We start from the raw sequence: 26,708 nt of genomic DNA, 5'->3' as shown, positions 1-26,708 counted from the left end.
TTAACATTAAATACTAACAAATCAACTGCTGCAGTCATCCAAAGAAAACTCCTACCTGCTTTGTCATTTGCCACACACAGTCAATGAACTGAAGGAAGATGGGCGATCGGTCAGCATCAGCGTGGTCCTCATCACCATGCCCTATTCTCTGGACAAGAAAAGGTTTGCATTTATATAGCACCTTACACAGCTTCAGAACAACACAAAGCGCTTTTATAGCCAATTAAATACTATTCAAGTGTAGTCACTGTGGGGATGTAGGAAATGCAACAGCCAAATTGCACACAGCAAGATCCCACAAACAGCAGATAATGTTTTTTTTGGTGATGTTGATTGAGGGGTAAATTTTGGCCAGTGCACCAGCGATAACTTCCCCTGCTCCTCTTTGAAATACATCCACCCGAGGAGGCAGACGAGTTCTCGGTTTAACTTCTCACCCGTTTCTGACACTGTAACAGCCCCTCGGTACTCCCACTTGAGTGTCAGCCTACATTATGCGCTCAAGTCTCTGGAGTGGGGCTTAAGCCCAATTCTAGGTTTATAAAATTTACACACTTTAAATGCTGTAATGAGCAAAATGATTCAGATTTGCTCGCTCCTAACTGCATGATGCTCTCTAGCTACTTACCACTGCAAATCTGTGTCCAAAACTTAGCCACTCCTTTTCAATCAGCACTTCAAATCCCTTGATGGTTCGGTAGTAGCTGTCGAGGATCAGCATGGTCAGCGCTGTCAGCTGTGATGTCCGATCCCAGCCATCACTGCAGTGGACCACAACTGAAGTTTTTGCAGATTCAACCTTGTCTGCTATGCGCACTGCTCCAGCTAAAAGGATCTGGGAGAGAACAGAGGACAGCCCATTAACGAAAGATGTGCCAAGGCCGAGACTGCACCAGCAGGGGAGAACTTAGCATGAATTGAATAAAGCAGTTGTATTTCTTTGCCTCCTAGTTATATCCTCAGGCAGCCCCAATGTGAATTACTTTTGGAGGGAGTGGCTTCGGTTATGCAGGCAAACACGGCAGCCAGTTCATACACAGCAAAATCTCAAAGATGTCACATTAGTGAACAATCAGGTTATCCGCCTTTGGTGGTGTTGGTTTTAGCGCTGGTGTGCGGCACCCAGAGAACTCCAGGTCCTTTTTTGAAGAGTGCTATGGGGATGTTTTATACCTCCCCAAGCAGGCAAATGGATCTCGGTTTAATTTCTCATCCAACAGACGGTGCAGCACCCCCACAGCGCTGTAAGCCTGTAATGTGCTTTTAAGTCCAGAGGGAGGCTTGAACCCAAAATCTCCCGGCTCCTGGGTGAAAGAGCAATCAACTGAGCCAAACTGACATGAAGGAGCAGTGTTTAGTTCTTGTCTTTGCCTTGGCTCTGGGTAAGTTACAGCGGATGAGAATATAGATGACTTTATGTTACTGTCATTCACACAACTAAGAGCATCAGGAAAGCGCGACCAATTCCAACAACTGGACCACAGGTTATCAAAAGGAAGCAAAGTGCAGTCCAACAGCTAATGGCACCAAATTTTAAACTGCAATTCATTTTATCTTGAAATAAAATGATTTACAAAGTCAAAGCAAGAATTAAACTGACCAGATGTACAAATCTGTTTGGAAACTGAATATTTTAAAAAAAATAAGAGACTAAAACAGATAATCTGATCATTCACTAATTTGCTATCTTTGGGATCTTGCTGTGTATAAACTGGCTGCCGTGCTTGCCTGCATAACCAAAGTGATTGGACTTCAAAAGTAATTCACTTGTAAATCACATTGGGGCCTCTTCAGGCTATGATTAGAAGGTAAAGAAATACAACTTCTTAGAAATTAAAAAATATTAATTTATTTGATGTTTCAGAATATTCCTATCTCTTTTACTGAGCATGAGTTTACACTCCTCTCACACAGGGGCATTGCTGGAAGGATGGGCTGAATGACCTTCTTTCAATGCTGTTAATGTCTATGGTTGTAGGGTATCACTGTTGCTGGTGAATATTCTAAGAGGAATTATCAGTATATAGTTAAACTTTGTGGCTAGGGTTGTTAGTACTTACTCTCAGTGTTAAGGTTAGGGTGTTACATTAAGAGGGGGGGCAAAGAAAGAAAGAAACTGAAAGCGATTTTAACCCAAGCTGACGTTTATATCCCTAATAGAATCGATACGATGACTCCCTATGTTGGGTATATCGAAGACGCTGAGAGGAACACTGTGCAGTCACAGCACTGACTGGAGCTAATTACAACTATGATCCTGAGGCTCTTGAGAGGATGGATGTCGAGAGGATGTTTCCTCTTGTGGGAGACTCTAGAACTAGAGGTCACTGTTTAGAAATAAGGGGTCACCCATTTAAAACTGAGATGAGGCAAAAAGCTCTCTCTCAGAGGGTGGCAAGTCTTTGGAACTCTCTTCCTGAAAAGGCGGTGGAAGCAGAGTCTTTGAATATTTTTAAGGCAGAGGCGGATAGATTCTTGGTAAGCAAGGGGGTGATAGGTTATCGAGGGGTAGGCGGGATGCAGATTTGAGGTGATCAGATCAGCCATGATCTTATTAAATGGCAGGGCAGGCTCGAGGGGCCGAATGGCCTACTCCGGCTCCTTGTTCGTATGTATCTCTCCATTTTGAAAGAAGTTAATTACAGTGAGTGATGGCCAGGAGACTCCAGAGATAAAATAGCGACGTCACCCCATGACCTACTTCACTGCGCTTAACCAAATCATCTTTGAAAGAATGGGGCACAGAGAAAGCGAGAAGTCCCCACTCCCGGGTGTCCACCAAAGGGCAGTGTTTGGGAATCCAGAGAGGTGTGTGCAGGCTAGACATCGCACCCCCTCAATAAAAGATAAAAATACAAAGGAAGGGAAATGATTGGAATTACAGAAAGTGAAAGGGTTTAATCTTTAACATCAAAGATTCAACTGTGAAAATTTAGAGCATGGGCAAGATTAGTCTCAATTGTAAGACTTTCCGATTACAAAATAATGATTTATATCAGGATTTAGGCCCAAGATTTTCTCTCCTCAAACTTACAACTTCCAGTTCAGGACGCCAACAATTGCAGTAAATTGCTGTCAGTAAACTCTCTGACGGATAAATACCTGGGAGTCAAAGACTACAATTCAATCTCAGGATCCAATTATCTCAAGAAACTAGGTTTCTCTTAGACAGGCTGACCCTGTTTGAAGTGCAGTCAATTGAAGTTTGGGGTTTTAACCTCACCGCCCCCCCAACCCCTGCCCCAGTGATGTCTTTTATTCTATGTTCATTATTGCAGATGCCACGTGAAGCTCCTATCCCTCCACCAGCTGGGCAAACAACAGTCTTTCTGGCAATCTTTAGGGGCAGAATTTTGCCCTGGCGTGCAGGTTCGGCTGGGGCAGTCGGGAAGCCGACCACCGCCCGCAATTGGCACCGCACCGCGATTTCGCACTGGCGTGCCAATTGTGGCCCGCCCAGCATGGAACGCGAGCCGGGGGGGGGGGGGGGGGGGGGGGGGGGAGTGGGCTGAGCGCGAACTTCATGCATGCACACCAGAGAGCGCTTCATAATCTCCCTGAGGCACAGTGCTGCCTCAGGGAGATAAAACGCTGCTTTCAAAAAATAAAAATAAAAATGTCATAAAACACATTCCCTCATGTGACTCTGTCACATGAGCAGGAACATGTTTTTAATTCAAGTGTAAAATTTTTATTTGATTGTTATTTGCTTTAGGAAACCTCATCCTGCCTGGGGCTGAGGTTTCCTACAAAGCGCAAAGGCTGCTTGGCCTATTCGCCTGCCCACGAACCGTTAGGTTGGACGGGCAGCATAAATTTAATTACCTTTTTAATGGCCTTAACAGGCATTTTAGTTGTCGGCGAACGTGCTGCCGACTCCAGCGCGCACCCGCCGAACGAAATATGGCAGGACTGTGCGATGACATCGGGATGCTGGCCCGATGTCACCACGTGTCATTTTACACTCAGCGCCCGCCCGCTGAGCTTAATATTCTGCCCGAGGTGTTTAACACGGAAGGGGTAGAACTTTCAGTCGGGCAAGGGGATTAAAATCCCCTTCAAATTGTCCCTCCATTTCCGTCTGCCCATTATAAACCCCATCCAATTTTCTATTGCAGTCACAGTGACTGATACGCTAATGCCTTGGAGTTTACACCCTTGTCCAAGTTGAAACCTCTGCCCAGGCACAGCTCATTACCCAGAGAGAAGAGCACAAATGTCTTCCCTGTAGTGCACTGAAGGGCTGGGAATTGTACAGACCCCTCGGGCTGTACGACTTACATTGAATATATGCAGTGAACATTACATGCATCACAATTGTATTGAAGCACCTCAGAGTGCAACGTGATGTAGATAACTTAAATACCATTGCACTGCCTGACTGTCTGTAATGACCATTTTGAAAGGTCTGTAATGTTCATTGATTGTATTGAAGCACCTCAAGGTGCGACATGATCTATGTGAATAACTGGAATATGATTGCACTTTTTGTGATGGCCATTTTGAAATGTTTTGTAATGTTCTTTCAGATATTTTATAAATAAAGTATATTTTTGCAAAAAAAAAATTGTCTTCCTTGTAGATTAAGTGCTCCTGAGACTCATATTTCCATTTTCCTATGTCAGTTACAGAACTGATAAAACCAGAGGCACCTGTGGATCCAGTCAGTACCTGAACCACACAAATCAGTTAACTTAAGGCTGCAGCACTGAGATTGAACGCAGTGTCTCAGGATAGGAAAGATGGGGTAGTCTGGCAGGAATTGCCTGCTCCTGATCACTGTCCAGCTGGGTTTGTGGGGGTATCTGGGAGTCGTGCTCCAATGTGATGCTGCTGTGGCAAACCTGCCCAGTGATGTTCATCATCAAGGCGGTGACACGAACGACCGCTACATGAGCAAAGTACCAGGAGAAGACGGGAGGAAGCTGCAAGGAGGTAAAGAGGTTACAAATTGAACATGCAGTGTTCCCCACTCTAACCACAGTCATTATTTCATCCCACTTCCAGTTTAAAACAATGCCCCTGTAATTGTAAACCATTAGCACCTTCCAAGGATTGGAGTCTCTCAAAATTGAACCAAAGAGACCAGTTACATCCAGCGGTGGTAAATAAATTCCAAACTGCAGGTGCCTCACCCTTATGTATTCTAACCAATGAGTCGAATCAATATTTGACAGCCACTTGGACTCGTCTATTACAGGGTAAACTAAATCCTTCAGTTTCCTCAGAGACTCCCTCATGACGTGGATATTATGGATTTCCAAGAAAACGAGCTCAGCGTTGGAATAGGCAGTTTCACTCTCATAGCCTCCACCTTTTGCCTGAAAGAAAGTGGCAATTACGCAAATATCAATGGATTAAGAAAAGCACAAAGACAAGACCGAGCTCACTTGACTCAAGATATTTCTCTCACTCCTCCTCAACACTTTCAATGTTATGCCCACTTACATTAACTCCAGTGCAGGGCTGCAGCAATCGAGTATGAATATTACAAACAGCTGAAATTCTCTCAGCTAATTGACCTACATAAACATTACTCAAACACAATGGAATCTGAATTCATTGCAGTCGATTTTCAAGTTTCCAACCACAGTCTATTTACAGCCACGTTTATCACTCCCACCACAATTTCCATAACGTGCACCTTATTGGCATCTGCAACACTGCTTTGCCGAGCGTCAAAAATGATTAGCTTGTGAGATTGAGCGTTGGCGTCCATTATGGTTTGTAAGTATTTCTCGTCTTCCTTGCACCGCTTGTCATTTGGCCCCACCATTGGCTGGCTGCACCTAGTAATTGTTGCTTGGCTTTCCGGATGGATCCATGACAAAACCTGAGGAACAAGGAAAAGGAGTTTTCAGGTACATTCATACTCAAGTGTTTTAAGGGCACATTTTTTTTATATAAGTTATTCACAGGATGTGGGATTCATAGGAACAGGAGTGGGTCATTTAACCCCTCAGGCCTATTCTGCCATTCAATGAGGTTCTGGTTAATCTGTGAAGGCAGGGTATTAATTAAACTAGAGTTAATCCAAGGTGGAGGGTAAGAGTTGAGCAAAATGTTAAGAGTAGTTGACTATAGTGTGGCAAAGACAAATATAAAAAGTGTCAGAGGAGCGTGGGGCTGGTGTTGGTGCAATGTCGATGCTGTGGAAGTACATAATTTTTGTGAGGATATTGATTCTGAGAGAAGATATTTCTCTCTCTAGGAATGAAGGGGAGAAGACTTGTTCAAAGAACTGGGTAAGAAAGACGAAACTATTTGAACACACAGAAATAGTTAATACTTCCAGGATCAATGCACTAAATTATCACAGAATTTCTACAGCACAGTGAGGGGCCATTTGGCCCATAGTGTCTGCACCAGCTCATCGATATTTCCTGGGCAGTGTCTCCTTCAGTCCCAGACCCTTACTACTTTACTCAGTTGCCAGCAAAGCTTTGGCATGGCTTAACTCACGTAAACATAACTCTGAATGCCACTGTAGTTTTCTTTAAATTGTTGAACCGATAATGGAAGCCAACAAACAGCAGCCTATTTTCAAACAGTTCATTCCGTTTGTTTCTCCCAACTGGTTTAATTATTTACATGTGTGTGTGTCGCGTGTTGCGGGGTGTGTGTGTATGTCATGTGTGTGACGTGTGCCATGTGTGTGCACGCGCATGCGCACTAAGCTCCACTTCATACATGCAGTGCTTTCTCTGCAATGTCCAGCAGTCATTAATGCAAGGATTCAGCAGCTGGAGCTCCCTTTAACAGTGTCGACAGTCTGGGGTCACTGTGGAAGAGAGAAGCCACTGGATTTTATGTTCAAGCTCAAACATGGTGGCAGTACAGGAGGGGGAGTGGGAGGGCCAGGGGAAGTAGAAAGCACACACAAAGATGGTAAAATAAGTGACTATGATTAAAAAAAATCTGTAACTAAAAACAAAAACCATCAAAAAAAAAGAGAGCTTCTGATGTCACAAGAGACCAGTTTTTGACTATTCTTCGTGACACTATTATAAGAACAAACAAATTAGGATCTGGAGTAGGCCACACAGCCCCTCAAGCCTGCTCCACCATTCACCAGGATCATGGTTGATCCTCCAACATAACTCAATTTTCCCACCTGATTCCCACCTTGATTCTCTAAGGTCTATCTATCTCAGCCTCAAATGTAGTCATTGACTGAGCATCGGAGGTAGATAATTCCAAAGATTTACCACACTCCCGAGAGAAGAAATTTCTCATCTCAGTGCCAAATGATTGACCCGAGAGTACATCCCTCAGTACGAGAATCTCCAGGGGTAACAGCCTCCCAGTGTCTAGCCTGTCCAGCTCCCTCAGAATCTTGAATATTTCAATCAGATTTCTTCTCATTTTCCTAAATTCCAGAGAGCTTAGACCAAATTTACTCAGCCTCTCATTGTAGGACAACCCTCTCATTCCTGTAATCGATCTAGTGAGTCTTCACTGTACCGCCTTCAATGCAAATATATCCTTCCTTAAGTATGGAGACCAAAACTGCACACAGTATTCCAGGTGTAGTCTCACCAAAACTCTATGCAATTGTATCTTTATTCTTGTACTCCAATCGCCTTGCAATAAATGCCAACATACCATTTGCCTTCCTAAATGCAGCCATAACTGCATGCAAACTGTATGTGGCTTGTACAAGGACACCAACATTTAAGAGTTTTGCACCATTTTAAAAAAAAATTCTGGTTTTCTTTCTTTCTACCAAAGTGAATAGCCTCACAATTTCCTACACATTATTCCATCTGCCACCTTTATGCCCACTCACTTAGCCTGTCTATAACTTTCTGCAACCTTAGTATCCTCCTCACAGCTTACAATCCTACCTTGCAACGTACCATCAGCAAACTTGGATATATTACTCTCGATGTCATTAATATAGAATGTAAATAGCTGAGACCCCAGGATCACCCTGCAAGTTACCGCCTGCCAACTTGCTCCCTTTATCCCTACTCGCTGCTTCCTGTCTGTTAACCAATCCTCCAACCCTGCTAATATATTACCCCAACTCTATGAACCCTTATCTTGTCTCGCAGCCTTGTACGTGGCACCTTGTTGGATGCATTTTAGAAATCCAAATATACTACATCCACTAGTTCCTCTTTATCTATCCTACTAGTTATATCTTCAAAAAACTCTTAATAAATTTATCAGACATAATTTCTCTTTCATAATATCATGTGGAACATTACCTGATCATATTATGCTTTTGTAAGTGTATTTGTAACACCCCCATTTCAGCATTTTCCCAACAACTGATGTCAGGCCAAATCTCTCTCCTTTCTTGAATAGTGCTGTTATGTTTACTTAATATCCCGTCAACATTTTTTTTTAAAGGGTGGAAGCTATGCGTTTATTAAAAACAAATAGTTTAAGCATCAGTTATTAGTTAAGATTAAATGGAGGAGAAAATTACTGTTTAATTCACAAAATGAATACAAATATTAACCAGAATATTTCTCCCCCCCTCTAAAACCGCAGTGGTATTGTAGTGCTCAAAGGGAAAACGATTACAGAAACTGCTCTGTGCCAGGCTCATTAAAGCTCAAAAGTAAGTGATTGTCCCGGAGTGCTTGATGCAGCAACGCAAGTGAGATTCAAACAACTGAAAGCGAGAGTGTTGGGAACTCACTGGGATGCGCCCACGGGTGCGGAATGCTGCCACTCTGCAAAGGTCGTCATCTTTGACACTGGTTGGTACCACTACAACAGAAGGGTAGGTATCACAGAGCTCATAGTTGCTGTTGATTTTACTTATTGCCCAACTTTCATTCGGCAGTCCCTGCAACAAAACGTAAAGAGAGAGTTAGGGGGAAAAAAAAAGACAAACGCAAAATTCTGCTGAAATATAACTCAGTTCCTCTCCTCCACAGCTGCCGCCTGACTTGCTGAGTCCTTCCAGCACTCTCTCTTTTTCTTTCACTCCACTCTAGGACTTGAGCACAGATAAATCAAGGCCACTCTCCCTATGCAGCACTGAGGGAGTACTGCGTTGTCAAAACTGCTGCTTCCAGGTAAGATATTAAACTGAGGCCCCGTTTGCTATCTTCAGGTGAACACAAAAGATCCCATGGCGCTATCTCAATGGGGAGCAAGGGAGTTGTCCCTGGTGTCCTGGCCAATATTTATCCCCAAATGAACGTCACAAAAAGGTAACCTGGTCATTATCACATTGCTGTTTGTGGGAGCTTGCTATGCAAGTTGGCTGCCACATTTCCTACATTACAACAATGACTAAATTTCAAAAGCAAAAGTACTTCTTTGGCTGTAAAGCACCTTGAGATGTCCAAGGGTCATGAAAAGCACTATATAAATGCACTTAACTGGAGAAGTGTCTAGATTTTGTTATGTTTACAGTTCAGCTATCCCATTGTCATGCGTGCACACAGCTAATCAAACTTGGGTGCTGCTTACAGACACCGTACATACAGTCAGCCCACTGGGCCTATATTCACACAGCACTGCCTCCCAAGATGGGCCCAGTGCAGCCACAAAAAAAAGCTGGATCAACGAGACAGCTCTTTCCAAGAGCTAGCACAAGCAGGATGGACTGAATGGCCTCCTTATGTGCTATATAATTCTATGACTGTGGAATCAAGAATTACAAAAATTTAAAAAAGACACATGCACAATAATATATTTACACTATTGCCACTTAGAGGAGTCAGTGTATTTCTCAGATCAATATACCTGAACTTTGAAAGGGGTTTTAACGACAAGCTTCTCCTTTCAATATTCATGTAAGAATTCAATTAAATCTGGTAAACTGCAGCTTTGCACAAGAGAAACTGACCAGGAGAATTCCCATTTCACTGTGAAAAATACAACTGACTGATTCGCTAATGCACTTCAGGGAAAGGGTCCTACCACCCCTAGCCAGTCTGACTTACACGTGACTCCAGTCCCACTTAATGTTGCTGAGTCTCGTAGCCCTTTGAAGCGGCCGAGTGAGCTCATCAAGTGGACGACTCATCAAGAACTGGCATTTATATAGCACCTTTAATTTAGTATGATGTCCCAGGGTAGCCAGGGAGCAGCCATAAGTGCATCCTTGCCAATGCTGCCCACATTCAGAGAGCTGAAGAACAGGAATGACAGACCCTCGACCCACTCGTTTCCATCGATAGCTCAAATGGTGGAAGATGACAAAACTTTGCAAAATTGGGATTTAAAAAGTAGAGCAGGTTTAAATAATGTGCTTCACACAGAAACAGGTGCCATCTCACAAAACAAGTTGTGCGCTGGAGTGACATAAGTGACACACCTGTCTTTTATATTCTGCAGCTGGGTCATACACCTTCCAGCCCTGAACAGGGTAGTTCTCCTTATACTTCACCGCAAACAGTGGCTAAAGAGGAACAAAGAAAACATTGTGAGAAAATCATAACGAAACAGCACATTATGATCAAACGCACCATACGTAATTTAAAGCAATGTTTACCATGTGGCTAATTTGGAATCCCGACATTCCTCATTGTATCAGTAAATAGTGAGCAATTGACACTGTCACTGGCCTTGGGATCTCCACACTCCTATTTGCATCGTGTCAGCATTTGAACTTTGACCCGTTTGCTAGCTGACATAATGGTAAAAAGTGTGCAAGTGTTTTTTGGGTCATCATGCGTACTTTACTTTTAGTTACTGCCTGTGGGCCGTCTGCTAAAATAGTGCATAACATAGGGAAAAACAGTGCATGAGCGCGCCGGAGCCATCAGCAACATGGTATGGAGAGGGGGAGCTATCACTGTGGTCAGCTTGGCCAACAGGAATACCTAACTGCTTGGTGCCAGCAGAAGGAATTAGCCCAAACCAATAGCCAGCAGGTAGCAAGCATGATCCAGCTACATCCTGGGTGGGAAGCAATTGGGGGAGGAGAGGTGGGTCTGGGTTGTTTGGGGTGGGGGGGGTTGCTTGGCAGTGGGTCAGAGGGTAGGGGGGCTTGGGTAGGCAGCAGGAGTTAGGGGTGGGGAGGGGGGAGGCGGGGTTGATGTTCAGGGTGGAGAGCAGGCAGGGGACAAGTCTGAAAACATTTGTTGGACTGCTGAACAAAAATGCTACAAACTACAATGCACCGAGGTGTATTGTACGGGGGTGATAAGTTCCAACTTCAGTGAAAGGGAACGACTGCAAAGTTTCACAATGAATGCTTGGTAGATGCGTGTCATTTAAACACACATGTGAGGTACATTTACCTGTATTGTGTAGAAGATGATTTCTACAAAAATTAGTTTGAGAGGCTAAAACTGTGTCACTGTAGCTACACCTAGGGCTAGTCAGCACTTTCTATTGGGTATATAACAGCCACTTGAGCTGACGTTAAGCCGTCAATGGCCATGGTTTTTTGAGAGAGGCCTGTGCAGGGGGCCACTTTTGAATTAAAGCATTTCCAAAGGCAAGCTTATTTCACAGTTATTCTCGGAAAGAATAAAATGCCGGGGATTACATGGATCACATTTCAAGAAAACTGTCCCAGGTTATATTATTTAATAAGAGCTACTAAGCTCCTGCAAATTTAAATATCTGCAATAGTAAACTGACCCTCAGGCATATCAGAGGTGTCATTTTAGCGTTTGTCATACAATGCCTCGAGTAAAGTTTCAGAGGGTCTTTCCCACACTTCCCATAAACTACGCAAACCTGCATTCAGTTTTGCTTTAACTGACCAGCATTAACTTTACTTTCACACGGCTGCTCCAACACATTAAATTGAGTTCTGGTTGTGAGATTTTCAAAGAATTTTAACTCGCATACATACAAAATCTGCTTTAACCTAGAACTAATTTAGGCCTTTGAAGAGAAAAGTGCAGCTGCTTCCCCCTAATGCAAAGGTATTTTACAGGTCTCAGGGTTTCTATAAATCCACATCACAGGAACCGTCACTCTTTCTGAAGCTAAATGATGGGTTTCAGCAGCACTCCCACTAACCACCTTCTGGACACCTGCTGCAATTGGCAGTACCTAACCCTGGGAGCACTGGCATGATACTGGGCCTCTGTGGGGCTGGCAGTGACCATTTGACTCGAGAATGAAAACTAAACATTTTGTTTGTATATCCAGTGATTGATAGTGACAGGCAGTTCTGCAGAACAACTGTGTCCTGTCACCAACAGGCACTGAACGGCTATTGAGTGCAGCACTGATCCCAAATTACACTGCAGTTCAGTAAAGCACAGCAGATTAGTGAGCGCTCCTCAGTGCCCTGTCACACCACCCCCCACCACAACTCCCCAAATGGCACCCTTTTAAATTGCCAGAGAGCTGGATGCCCAAAGAAGTTGTCAGATTCACTGTCCTCCATCTGATGATAACCCAATCTTAATAATACAGTAGGCATTCTTTGAAATGATTCATAATTACTAGCATTTTAAAATCTCATTTGCCAGGTTGTTTCCTCCCATGAAGCTTCCAAACGCTGAATTCCATGTTTATTTTACTTGGAAAGCATTCTTACTGCCTACGTAAAGTGCAATTTTCCCCAAGTAGAAGTAAGATGGGCACTTCACAGGAGGAGAGAGTGTAGGCCGTGACAGTGGTACAATGGGCAGCATAGTGCCACAGCACCATCCACATGTTGTGTAGTCAATAGATACTTATAAAAAAAGGAGTTTCCTTCAGCAGATTCATGTCCAATCAGACATACAGCAACTCATGCTCTTCTGAGTTAAAGAAATGTTAAGGGCACATCACATCAATTGCTGTATTGAAGTTTGCAGGGTCAATGGAAAACATAACAACGTGGGCACTGAATCTGACCTCACCCCAGTGCTTCGGTGATGGGTGGAAGGGCTGTGCAGGTGATCAGGGAAGGTTCACACTCTGGATCAGTGTCCATCGGCTTCTGGCAGAACGTGCACTTCAGGCTAGATCTGTGAAGCCCCACATGGTCAAATAACCTATAGGTGGTCAGTGTTCAGTGAATGATGGGCACCTTGTGGAAGGTTGCTAGTGCCCAGGGGAGGGTAGCGACGAGAGAAATTAATGCAAGAAATGGACAAACAACTGAAGACAACAATCTACTGAGTGGATTGCTCTACAGAGAGCCAGCATGGGCTGAATGGCCTCCATCTGTACCATAATGACAAACAACTTTAGCTTCTGTAACAATGGTGTGGATAACAGCTGAGAACCCCCACCCACAGCAGCTTACATGCAAACATAAAACACAACTGTGCTTTGTAACTGCTTGCCAGTATATTATCAACTATAGTATAAAAGGAACTTGCGTATTCAAATATTTAGCAGCAATTTTTTTTCATAAGTCACACCTGAGTAGCTCATCAAGCAGCTATCAAAGTTACACCAACTGCAAAATTTAAACTCATCACACCAGAAAACAGACTTACCAAGTTCCTAGAGACAGGAAAGGCAAACTGTGTTAGATTCTCAAAGATCTCGAGTTTCCCATGCTCTTCCTGTTTGTATGCAAACCGCAGATTTCTCATATCCTGTTAAGACAATTAGACAGGGTCAAGTCTAACAATGTCCGGAAGTAAAGTGTAAATAGAAGCTAAAGTATGCCAGGGTTGATACGCTGTAGTCGAGGTAGCTGTGGGAGTCGGTGGGCTTGTAATGGATATTGGTGGACAGTCTATCACCAGAAATAGAGACAGAGAGGTCAAGGAAGGGAAGGGAAGTGTCGGAGATGGACCACGGGAAGGTGATAGAGGGGTGGAAATTGGAAGCAAAATTGATAAATTTTTCCTGGTCCAGGCAAAAACATGAAGCAGCACCGACGTACTGAAAAAGAGAGTTATGGGAAGGGGGCCTGAGTAGGACCGGAACAAGAAATGTTGCACATACTCCGCAAAAGGACAGGCACAACTGGGGCCCAGGCAGGTATCCACAGCCACACCTTTTATATGGAGGAAGTGAGACACATTAAAGGAGAAATTGTTCAGTGAGAGAACAAGTTCAGCCAGACAGAGGAGAGTGGTGGTGGATGGGGATTGTTCGGGCCTCTGTTCGAGGAAGAAGCGGAGAGCCACCAGACCATCCCGGTGGGGGATGGAGGTGTTGAGGGATTGGACGTCCATGGTGAAGAGGAGATGGTTAGGGCCGTGAAACTGGAAATTGTTGATATGACGTAGGGCATCAGAGGAGATGAAACATCAGAGGAAACTATCCATTGTTCTATATGATGAAGGCAACTGTAAACCAGAGATCATTTTAGAATTGTTGAAAAGTGCAAAACAAAGGCCTGTTCTGGAGAACAAAAAATTGAAGGTAGCTGAAAAACTCGAAATGACACTTCATTTTCTGAGAGAATGCAACAAATTTATTCAATAATTTGCTCCACTGTCAATATTGCTAACCAAACAGTTCCCAGGTGCTGGTGCAAACACACAGGAACAGGAGACGGCCATTCAGCCCCTCAAGCCTGATTTTGCCCCACCTCCTTTAACACCTTTGGCTGACAAAAAATCTATCCATCTCAGTTCTAAAATTAACAATCGATCTAGCATCACTTGGTAATTGTGGAAGGAAGTTCCAAACCTCGATGGCCCTTTGTCTGAAGGAGTGTTTCCTAATTTCATTCCTGAAATGTCTGTTGTCTAATTTTTAGACTATGTCCCTAGTTCCAGAATGCTCATTCTGCAGAAATAGTTTCTTCCACCACCCCATCTATTCCCCTTAATATTGTGAAAACTCTGATTAAATCACTTTCCAAATTCCAGGGAGTACAACCTTAGTTTGTGTAATTTCTCCTTGTAATTTAACCCTGGGAGTCCAGGTCTCGCATTGGCAAATCCACGATAAATTCCCTCCAAAGCCAAATTCCCTCCAAAGCCAATATATCCTTCCCAAGGCGTTTTGCCCAGGACTGCATGCAGTACTCCAGGTGTAGTCTAACCAGTGTTTTATACAGCTGCACGACTGCTACTACTTCCTTGTCAACTTTTCCTCTAGTAAATACATTGCAAATGGAAACCATTACCTTGCACACAATTTCCAGGCCACAGGAATTCTCTTGAATGCCAGCAATCTTTTCAATACGATTCACGACCCCAAGTGGAACATCAAGGGTGAAAGGGGGGTCCTAGTTTAGAAATACAAATCTGTAAGTGACGGATGGTTTGCACCAAACAGTAAATCAGGGAAACTGGATGGAATTTTGTTGTTGTTGTTGTTGTATTTAGTCACTCCACCTCAGCCTCGCCCACCCCGCATCCCACCTCCCTGCTTGTTCAGGTCTCTTCCTCCCATAAGCAGTATTCACTAAAACAAATTACCGACTCATTATCTCCTTGTTTGTGGGGGTCTACTGCGCCCAAATGGGCTGCTGGGTTTCCTTTATTGCAACAACAACTTGCATTTATATAGCACCTTTTACAAAGTAAAATATCCCAAGGTGCTTCATAAAAGCATTAAGACAAAATTTGACACCGAGCCATATGCAATATTAGGTGAGCTAACCAAGAGAGGTAGGTTTTAAAGAACATCTTAAAGGCCCTCGAATTTCAGGGCTTGGGGCCCAGGCAGTTGAAGGCCGCCAACAGTTGGTTGAGGGCTAGAGCATGTTGCCGAAATAGGGAGTACAGGGACTACACTTCAAGAAGTGTTTCATCGACTGTAAAATGCTCTGGGATGTCCTGAGGTCATGAAAGGCATTACATTAAATTCAAGTCTCTCTTTTAAGTCACCCATCACATTCCAGCCTACGCAGCAGATCGATGACTATTCCCGGGTTTTTGTATCCAGCACGAGCGTGCAGGAGGGGCAGCCATCTTCCACTTGCTCCACATGGAGAGAAGGAAAGTCACACGGCTTTCCAAGTCGATCCCTGAGAAAACTGATCTTGTGAGGAGGTGCGGACAATCATTATGTGTCATGCAATTTTTTTTAAATAGGTCGATAACCTGTTGGAAAAGGCACAAGGCATTGCTGCCTCATGCTTCTAGACATCTCTTGGAAAAAACACACAAGAACTGAAGAAATAGCAGCAGGAAGAGACCATACGGTCTGCCCACCATTCAATACGATCGTGGTTGATCTTGGTCTTCAACTCCATTTTCCCACCCGCTCCCCACATCCCTCGATTCTCCGAGAGACCAAAAATCTGTCTATCTTAGCCTTAAATGCAGGCAACGATGGAGCATTCACAACCCTCTGGGCTAGAGGATTCCAAAGATTCATGACCCTTGGAGTGAAGAAATTTCCCTTCAACTCAGCCCTAAATGATCCGCCCCTTATCCCCCTGGCCGTGCCCCCATGTTTTAGATACCCTGACCAGCGGAAACAATCTCTCAGCGTCTACCCTATCAAGCCCCTTCAGAATCTTGTGTGTTTCAATGAGATTCCCTTCTCATTCTTCTAAACTCCAGAGAATATAGATCCAATTTACTCAGCCTTATACAAATTTTCTCCACTGAATGGAATTCAGAGAAGTTTAGCACAGTTCATTATCCAAATCAGTCCTGAGCATAAAACTGCTACAAATTTGGGTTTGTAGTTGACATACAGTTAAATGCAAAATCCCAGAACATTCACATGTGCTATATAACCCAAGACATAGAGGAGATGCAAAGACCCTGCCCTGGTGCCTGCTTTCAGGATTTCATTTAACTATGAAGCTCACATCATCAGTCTTGTTTAACTTACCCGCTCCACACTTTTGAAGTACAATTTGTATTCAGTCACAGTAAGTGTTCCACTAATGGCCCCAATGAAAGGACAGATGTACGTGACATCTTTGGCTGTGGAGTAAATGTACAGATTTCTTAACATTATCGGTCCATTTTATTCTGCTTGAACCAGTTTGCATAGGCAGCAAACCAGAATTGCTGCATTCCTCCCTCTCTCTCTCCTGCCTGTATAGAGGTCGTACTATCTAACAATATACATTTATTAAGTGCTTCTTGTATTAAAAACACACCCAGCTCAGGAGTGCTTCACAAAGGGGCACCACAACGCGAAGGGATTTTATGGGGGAGTAAAACTGAAGAGACAGTCTAAGAAAATAAGGTCTCACAAGGCTTCTGAAGATGGGAGGGGAGGAGAGGGAGAGCGAGGAAGCAAAGTCTCATGAGCATGGAGAAACTGGGAGTAAGCATTGGTTAACAAGGAGAAATCAGGAGTTGGGAATGGGGAACGGACAACAATCCCAATGGAGTTGGAAGTGAGTGCGATCATTCAAAGTCAAAAACAGAAGCCTCAATGTATCACTAGAGTGGTTTTTCCCAAATGGGTTAATGTAGGATCAGCAGTAGGCAATGCAGACTCTTGAGCCTGTTTTGTCTTTTAATTGAACCATGACTGATCCATTTTTCAAATTCATTTAACCGCCCCTGTTTCAAATCCCTTGACGGGTGATTGTGGAGCAGGACTTTGGAAGATTGAAAATGTGGATAGAGATCTTCAAGCCGATTGTTGGGCTACAGGAGCCAGAGGGTAAAATGAGGATAGGGTGATGGGGCAATGAGGGTGAGGATATTTTGTGGGAGAGGACTAAGTGACAAAAGTTCTGAATTACTGGAATTTTGTAAAATCTAAATATTTAACTGGTGTACACTCCATTCGCAACTCCTCAGATACTTCAGATAATGAAGCAGTCCATGTCCAAATGCAGCAAGACCTGGACAACATTCCAGGCTTGAGCTGACAAGTGGCAAGTAACATTCGCACCACACAAGTGTCAGGCAATGACCATCTCCAACAAGAGAGAATCTAACCATCGCCCCTTGACGTTCAATGGCATTACCATCACTGAGTCCCCCACTATCAACATTCTGGGGGGGTTACCATTGACCAGAAACTGAACTGGAGCAATCATATAAATACTGTGGCTATAAGAGCAGGTCAGAGGGTAGGAATCCTGCAGCGAATAACTCATCTCCTGACTCCCCAAAGCCTGTCCACAATCTACAAGGCACAAGTCAGGAGTGTGATGGAATACGCGCCCCTTGCCTGGATGAGTGCACTCAAGAAGTTGGACACCATCCAGGACAAAGCAGCCACTTGATTGGCACCACATCCACAAACATTCACTCCCTCCACCACCAACGCACAGTAGTAGTAGTGTACACCATCTACAAGATGCACTGCAGAAACTCACCAAGGCTCCTTAGACCACGACAACTACCATCTTGAAGGACAAGGGTAGCAGATATATGGGAACACCACCACTTGGGAGTTCCCCTCCAAGGCACTCAGCATCCTGACTTGGAAATATATTGTTGTTCCTTCACTGTCGCTGGGTCAAAATTCTGGAACTCCCTCCCTAACAGTACTGTGGGTGCACCTGCACCACATGGACTGCAGTGGTTCAAGGAGGCAGCTCACTGCCACCTTCTCAAGCAATTAGGGATGGGCAATAAATGCTGGCCCAGCCAGCGAAGTCTATATCCCTTGAATGAGTAAAACAGAACTCCACTTCTACACTCACTTCCCAGTGTGTAAACGAGCTGCACAGGCCAAGCAATCTTAGCTTTGTTCTCTGGTCTGTACTGACATCAGCCTGGATAACAATAAGCTTCTTCCCTCTCCCCAGTTTGCAAGGGGAGGCTGGGGGGTGGGGGAGATGTGAGGGGAAGAGGAACAAGGTTAGGAACGGAGCCAGGGGTTCCGTTCTTATTATCCACCAATTGCTGCTGGGAAATACAAACAGGAATGAATACATCACAGTTGAATAGCCTGTTGATTCACACTTCCCCAGCTTACAGAAGGTGAGTAGAGATTTCAGTAAGTACTAGGGAACCATATCCTAATCATTCTCTGTTGGCAGGAAAGTAGGAGCAAAAACCAAGAGGTGGCAGTGAGGAGGGAGGGACACAAATAAAAACTAATATCGATATATAAATTATTAATGAATAACATTTCATTACACAATACATTTAAACATCAATGGTAAAATATTCCAGATACAGCAGGGCTATGACAATCCAAAAAAGTGTCATTTTATTAAAGTACAGCAAAAAATCTGATTAATTATTATAGGAACTTGGTATCATTTGAGACTTCGTTTCAGGCAATTTTCTCAAAGCAAGACAGAGGCAAACGACCTTAACACACTTTTAAAATAATGGCCTCTGGGCTCAGCTCTCAGCCATCTTCTTCGCTTGAGTTTAGGACCCCTTAATATGGTAGCCAATAATATATGGCATGTCAATTCATTCTGAAGAGTGCTATTATTAATTTTGGTAATGTTAAGCATTTTAAAAACAGGTTGAAGCATGACTTAGGAGCGTAGGTAAAATGAGTCAGCACTTACCGATTGCTTTAATAGCTTCCCCCGGAAAGAGTGGTGCTTCCTCCATTTGAGCCAGTTTATTTCCATCCCTTAGCACCTGACAATTAACCATATCCAGTTAAAGTCACAGCCCACCCACTAATCTCATCTTCTCTGTATATTTTCTATCACATCTCTCCACCCCCGCCTCCTCTCTCTCTCTCTCTCCCTCTCTTTCAAACTAACAGGAGAGCCAGGCAATTAAACCTGTCAGAGCTCCCTCCCAATTTCAATTAAAATTATTGCACAAATTAAAATCTTTTCATATTTCAGACCAATCTGAAGCAGTAGGTGCATTATAAAATAATTTGGGCATTGAAACAAGTGGTTCGTGACAGATTACAAAGTAAGTAAACGGCTGATTGTGCATTTTACTTTGTCACAGCTTTCTGTGACGAAGCCATCAAAAGTGGCACGACAAATTTAAAGGCCATATTCTTGATTTCACTCTGGGGCTCCCCCCACCCCCACCACCCATCTCCCCCCCACCCCCCTCCTCTGGCCCTAGATTCACAAACATGCTTTGAAACTAAAGTCCACATTCACCTTGACTAATTTAACAGACGGTTATTTTCCTTTCACAGTTCTAGTGTGTAAACCTTTGTTTGCCAGTTTACTGACAGAATATACTAGCATTTCTGATTTTTCTATGATGATGGATGACTGCAGCCCATTCTGTGGCTAAGACACAGAATACTAAACACGTCTGAATTTACATAGTGCCTGCAGTCATTTAGCATAACTGGATTAACATTAAACATGCTCTTGCATGGTGTGAATGCAGATGAACAGGCAAAACCTCACAATGGTGCAAGCCAGTTTCTTTTTTGCCTTAGCTGTGTCGAATTTTATTACAAAGCAGCCCAATTGCTCCATTAGATCAAGCTAATGAGTTACCTTACTGAAGCATTTTATTCCAATAAATGAACATTCCATTTCACAAACATAGACATTTATATAATGCCGTGTTAGAAAGCACTGCAAGGTTAATGATTTGTCTTATTAACACTGCCGAGCATTGCTAATCTGAACCTTACACAGATGAGTAATTGGAAGGCAAACTGCTTTGTAAAGAGCAGTTCACATTGGTCTGGGGCACGGGTTCCAGAATTTAAAAAAATATATATATATTTTTTTGTGTGAGGTTATAATTGGAAAGCGACTGCCAATCCGATGAGCGTGGTTGCATTTAACTGTAACTAGAGTACGGTAGGTAGCAAAAGTAAACAATTTGAGCCGTGTTTGAACCCGACCAGTTCAGAGTAGCACTGCCCTACTAGAAGGAGTGAGAACACAGAATCATGCAACACAAAACCAGGTACATGTGATCTGAAATGAGAGAGCAGTTTGCCAACATGGCTTTTTGTTTTGCTTAGAAAACCAAAATACCTGCATGCAATTCATTCATTGGTAGGTGCTGGTTAGCTGAAGTCTGTACTCTCAGCTATAGGTCAAAAGGGAAGGGGGTGGTGGTGGAAAAAAATCACACATTTTCAATGAAGAAAATTATCACTTGCCAAGGAATGTACACCCAGTTCAGGGTCAGCATCAGAATGACAGGACCCACTGCGTCCATCCTGATTCTCCTGCAGATCAACGTCAGCAGTGGGGGAAGCACAGGTTTGGGGGGGAAGCATGCACAAGGTGAGAGGCAACATATGTTACAGATTATTGACATGCAACACTACAGCAAAGGGAAGAGCAAGCGCGCATCATAGGGAGCAGTTCTATAGATTTCTTTTTTTTAAAAAGAAACATAATACAAAGTAATCCTTTTTTTTTAAGTAAAGCATTTCAATGAGCAGTTTACATCTATGACTAAAATCAAAAAGGTGGTGGGAAATAGCGTGAATTATACATATGGAATGAATTGGGAGGTTGCTGTCTTTTGACCTGGAACTGTTACCCGTGTATGTGCCTATGTGCTCTGGTTGCAATGCTGCTGTGTTTTAAAAGTCCCAGTGTCTTGTTTTTTTTTAATTTGACATTTTATAATTGCCTTGCTGTTAGTGTGTGTGAGGGTTCTAAGCCATCGGTTTGTGAGGACTGCGTCATCAACAAGATCATTTTGGTGATGGATTTTGTTGCTGGCCAGCTTCAGAATCAATGGGCAAGAATTGGAAACATAAATCCAGATTCCAGAGCACACTGAGCAGTTCTAAAACCTGAACAGAAAATCAACAACCGGGTCTTTATCTCATCTTATAAATAACATCGGGAAGGCGCACTAGACAGCTTTGTGTAAATAGAAGCAACTCCTTTGCTATGAATATCAGGCTAAAGGCTACAATCGTGTTTACAAGTTACTATTAGTCAAAGTTCTACTCCCAGGCTGTATTCATTCTAAGGAACAATCAGATTGTAACAGTAGAGAACCGTCCACAATGCTGTAAACAATTTGATTTTAAACTAAATCTCACAATGGCATTTCCATATTCTGCTAGGTTCTCTTTCAATGAAATTAATACAGAAATTTCAACATTCACAGCAATGTTCGAATTTCACAATCATTTAGTGCATGAACATGCTTAGATTGCCATGATGTCTCCTGACTGAACAATAGGACCACAGTTAACTGCTAATGAGGAGAATAAGAACAAAAGAACATAAGAAAAAGGAACAGGAGTAGACCATTCGGCCCCTTGAGCCTGCTTTGCCATTCAGTAAGATTATGGTTGATCTTCTTGTGTTTCCATTTCCACATTCCCACCTAACCCCGATAACCTTAGATTCTTGTTAGGCAAGGGAATCATCTAACTCTGCCTTAAAAATATTCAATGACCCCGCCTCTACCACCTTCTGAGGCAGAGAATTCCAAAGTCACATGACCCTCAGAAAAAATTTCTCCTCATCTCTGTCCTAAAAGGGTGCCCCTAATTTTAAAACAGTGCCCCCTAGTTCTGGACTCACCCACAAGAGGAAACATCCTTTCGATGTCTACCTTGTCAAGACCGTTCAGGATCTTGTATACTTCAATCAAATCACCCCTCACTCTTCTAAACGCCAGTGGAAACAAGCCCGGTCTGTCCAACCTTTCTTCATAAGACAACCCCCTAATTCCAGGTACCAATCTAGTAAACTTCCTTTGAAATGCCTCCAATGCACTTACATCCTTCCTTAAATAAGGAGACCAAAACTACACACAGTATTTGAGGTGCAGTCTCACCAACGCCCTGTATAACTGAAGCATAACATCCTTACTTTTATGTTCAATCCCTCTCATAACAAAGGATAGCATTCCATTAGCCTTCTTAATTACTTGCTGTACCTGCATACTAACCTTTTGTGACTAATGTACTAGAACATCTAGGTCACTCTGCACCTCAGAATTATGCAGCCGTTCCCCGCTTATGCAATACTCTGCTTTTTGTTCTTCCTGCCAAAGTGAACAACTTCACATTTTCCCACATTAAACTCCATTTGCCAGATCTTTGCCCACTCACTCAACCTATCTATATCCAACTGCAACCTCATGCCCTCTTCATAACATACTTTCCTACCTATCTTTGTGTCACCTGCAAATTTAGTTACCATGTCTTCAGTCCCCTCATCTAAGTCATTGATGTAAATTGTAAAATGTTGAGGCCCCCGTACAGGCCTCTGTCAGAACAACAAGTAAATAGAATGCCCAGGACATCAAGATAGTGTATCCTCCCTGCCCGCTATTCAATCTATCTCCCCTCTGAAATATGTTGGGCGAATTGGCACATTGTTTATCCCAGTAAATTGGCGGTTACAATTCAGTTGGTCTGAAGAAGTCTTCGGAATCATACGTGTTAAATATTTATTGACTTTTAAAACTATTTATAGATATACAGTAAAGGGTACAAGCTGGGAGCTGTCTCCATGCTAGCTGGTACACACGGCTCTGTCCAACACTCAACTGACCCTGGCTTCAGGTCATGTGCTCTCTTACATTACTGTGTGGGCGGAACTGTACTCAGTCCCACATTAACCCTATATGTATCCTACATCTTCCCCACACCCACCGCCCAAGTCTTTATCTAATGTATTTAAATGATTATAGTTTGCCTTATTTTTTACATTGTTACTAATACATTATCACTACCCCATCGCCCCCCTTCAGGTCCTTGAATTCAAAGGTTCAGAATGGTCGGGAGGCCTGATAACCCTTCCATATGTAGCTCGGAGGATGGGTAGGCTCTGTCGCTTCTGGTTCTGTCTGTTGGTTTGGAGGGTGGGCTGGCATCTGGGTACCTTTTCATCCATTTCTTCGTGTTGAACCGCACTTGGTTGGTCCGGCTGTTGCGTTGGCTGCCGTTCTAATTCATTTCTTGCGGGACGGACAAACATAGTGCTCGTCTCCTTGTTGCTCTTTTCATTTACTCCGTCGTCATGTGGGTCGTGGCCATGTCCTCTGTCTCTTCTGTGGCAAGACAAGAATCAGGTTTATTGGTATGCTAACCTCTGCCGTTTCATTGTTGGCAATGGATGGCTGCTACCAGCTTCCAGCATCTTTTGTGGCTCTGTCATGCTGGCTGGGAGTTGCAGTGTATGTTCGCTGGTTGCAATGTTGACCTGCTGTACCGTCATCGGAGCCAGAGGTTAAGGCTCATCAGACGGCCGATTGCTCTCTTTTACATCCTCCGCTGGAGGCGTCCTGGGTGGTCGGCTGGTCTGACCATTATAGGTTTTCCGACACCTGTAACAAGAATGGACAAATGTGCTTCGCAAAGAGAGAAGACGGTTCAGAGCTGTAGATCTAGTCAGGATACCCTTTTTGTTTGAGTGCTCAGGAGCTTGCAGTTTTGTATAATTAATCACAGTGGCTGTCTTGATATCTTCTGCCATTTTGAGGTAGTCCAGGGCTACACAGGCACCTCTGCTCAAGAGAGAGAAAGGCTGGTTATGGATGACATTCATCAGTTCAACGATTTGTTTGCCGCCATATCTTAGTGGGTTCAGAATCACGCCTATGACCGGAAGTCAGATTCCTCCAGGCCCATAGGGTAGTGCATCCATTGTTCGAAGCCATGGTTCTTTGTCCAATAGGGCTGTTACGCTGACTCCTGTGTCTAATATAAAATTTATTAAATGGCCACTGACGGAAACGTCTGCATTCCAAAATAAGAAACCAAGATCTTTGACCTCATCCAAGAAGCATGGCTATGTGTCTCTCCCAGACTTGTAGTCTCATATCGTGCACAATCTTTGAGCCTTCTGTGCATTTCAGAGTTTGCTGTGGTGTCCAATCCTGTTGCATGGAAAGCACTGGGCTGAAGTTGCAGGACAATTGATCTCGCCTGTGGGTCCGCTTTGCTCCACAGTGTTGACATGGTCGCTCTTGCTGGATGGTTTGGGTATCACTTTCATTGGCCCGGAGTGTCCCTGTGTCTTTGTTGCTTAACTAGCTGAACTGTGGGTTTGCCTCTGCACCACAGTTTATTTTCTCCTCTTAAAATGGTTCTGTGCTGCTCACGGAGTTCTGACTGCCTAACTATCTGGATTGCCTTTTCCAGGATTAGATCTTCCTTGCTTGCATGAGGTCAGAGAATACATGGTCCGCTGCCTCCTACCACTATTCCGTCTCTGATGAGTTCTGATTTTAAGTCTCCATATTCGCAACCTTCTGCCATCCCGTACAGATCATTGATGAATGAATCAACAGGCTCTCCTGGTTGCTGGACTCGCTGGTTAAATTTAGCTCTTGAGTATTTTATTGCTTCTTAGATTGAAATAAACGTCAAAAAATGTTAATACTTCTTCAAAAGTAGCAGATGAATCATTGATTCCCTGTCTTGCAATGATGTTGTCTGCAATTGGGCCTACCGAGTAAAGCAGCGTGGTGACTCACTTAGCTTCTAACTTTTTGTTTAAACCTGAAGTGATGCTGTATTTTAGGAATCTTTTCCTCCAATATCCCCAATTACGTGACTGATCTGCGACTCGGATTAGTCCGAATTGATTTGGAAGTGCGGAATTCCGATCCAAGGTTAAATTTTTTTTGAAGTGCAGGTTCTGCTTTAAGAGCTTTCTGAGCAAGATGACGCCGCCTTTCACTTGGTGACAAAGGGATTTCCCGCGGTTTCCAGGCTCCACTAGAATGGTGATCGCACTCAGCTTGGAAAAAAAAAAGAAATTCAACAACGGCTGCCTGGAACGGCTGCCTGCAGAGTTCTCTTGCTCAGCATTTATGTTTAAAGTCACAAATTTGTCTGATCCTGGCTTTTGCTTGCCTTTAGTCACGACTCTCCCAGAGTATTCAATTGATTATTTATAAAAAAATTTTGGAGCGCACAAACTCGAGGATCGGGTTTTTTCAAACTGCATTTCTGACTCTGAATTATTTCAATATTTTTTCAGGATTTAGTGCAGCCTGGAGCTCACTCTGCTCTCTGAGATTTGAAATTGGACTTCCAAAGGAGATGTAATGGAGTCTGCTGCTGCAGTAAGGAATTTTAAATCTCTGCCTTCAGCTTCCAAGCCTTTCTTTGGAGCTTTCTCTTGGCAATTTTTCCTCTACACCTCTGCTTATGGAGCTTCTTTTCAGATCAGGCTGCTTTGTTACATTTTTTTCTCAGTCTTCCAGCATTTTAGCTTTATTCTGCATTTTCTGTGAGGTTTTGGGTTTTGCCACAAGCTGCCCCCATGTTGTAGGGCGTTGGTTACAGTCCGGTAGGTCTGAAGAAGTCCTCATAGTCATACGTAGGTTAACTGTAAGTCTTTATTGACTCGTAGAACTATTTACAAATATACAGTAAAGGGTAAAAGCTAGGATCCGTCTCCATGCTTGCTGATACACACAGCTCTGTCCAACACTCAAATGGCTCTGGGTGCAGGTCACGTGCTCTCTTACACCACTGTGTGGGCGGTACGGCACTCAGTCCCACATTAACCCTATATGTGCCAGACCCTTATACCACAGGGCTGAGCAATACTACTTTCTCAGGGCAGTCACTAGCAATACCTAGTATCCCAGTTTGGCACTTCAGAAACAGCAAATATAATTATAATCCCATTAGGAAGCAACCAGCTTGAAAGTACCAAAATGGTTTCAAAAGCACAGCCCTCACCATCGGCTAATCCCCTTCCTATTGTTAACCAGCCAAATTCAATGTTTCAGCCAAGAGCTGTATTACCTCCGTAAAGGTCTGTAATTTGAACTCTTATCCCTCACAGATATCTTTATATCTATTATTTGACATACGGAAAGGGTCACCATGGCACAGCCCCTTAAAACGGAGAGAAGAATTTAAAATGAATACCTTCACCTTTAGCCCAAAGACTGTTTTATCTTGAAATGTGCTCCATATGATAAAACTCGACAATTATTGCAATAAACACAAAGCCAGCATCTTAATCAATATTACAATGGAACGTTTTACTAAAAAACTGTAACTGGCTTTTGATGATGCCACAATGCACCTTCATAGACTGAGAGCTGTATTTCACCGCAAAATGTTTCTTAGTGAATGTTACCTGCTTTGAAAAAAAACAGTTG

At 43.4% G+C, this 26,708-nt stretch overlaps 1 protein-coding gene across 3 annotated transcripts in view; it reads right to left on the bottom strand.

Moving 5' to 3' along the window:
- LOC144683993 (phosphatidylinositol-3-phosphate phosphatase MTMR1-like) overlaps positions 1–26,708 on the bottom strand; it is a 72,068-nt gene that overhangs the window by 26,983 nt on the left and 18,377 nt on the right. For 2 of the 3 annotated variants that reach the window (XM_078547656.1, XM_078547657.1), the window contains 10 exons: positions 19,229–19,304; positions 16,621–16,715; positions 14,957–15,058; positions 13,365–13,466; positions 10,286–10,369; positions 8,654–8,803; positions 5,645–5,833; positions 5,136–5,321; positions 629–835; positions 56–148 (listed from right to left, as the gene is read on the bottom strand). In XM_078547656.1, the coding sequence (XP_078403782.1) occupies positions 56–148; positions 629–835; positions 5,136–5,321; positions 5,645–5,833; positions 8,654–8,803; positions 10,286–10,369; positions 13,365–13,466; positions 14,957–15,058; positions 16,621–16,715; positions 19,229–19,304 (1,284 nt within the window). Of the gene's footprint in view, positions 1–55; positions 149–628; positions 836–5,135; positions 5,322–5,644; positions 5,834–8,653; positions 8,804–10,285; positions 10,370–13,364; positions 13,467–14,956; positions 15,059–16,620; positions 16,716–19,228; positions 19,305–20,763; positions 20,833–26,708 lie in introns of all 3 variants that reach the window. The other variant, XM_078547655.1, reaches the window with a different exon arrangement.

The sequence above is a fragment of the Cetorhinus maximus genome, chromosome 8 (assembly GCF_964194155.1).
Source record: "Cetorhinus maximus chromosome 8, sCetMax3.hap1.1, whole genome shotgun sequence".
NCBI classification, from domain to species: domain Eukaryota; kingdom Metazoa; phylum Chordata; class Chondrichthyes; order Lamniformes; family Cetorhinidae; genus Cetorhinus; species Cetorhinus maximus.
Note: the sequence above shows the minus strand (reverse complement) of the source record. Positions and strands in the feature narration are given on the sequence as shown.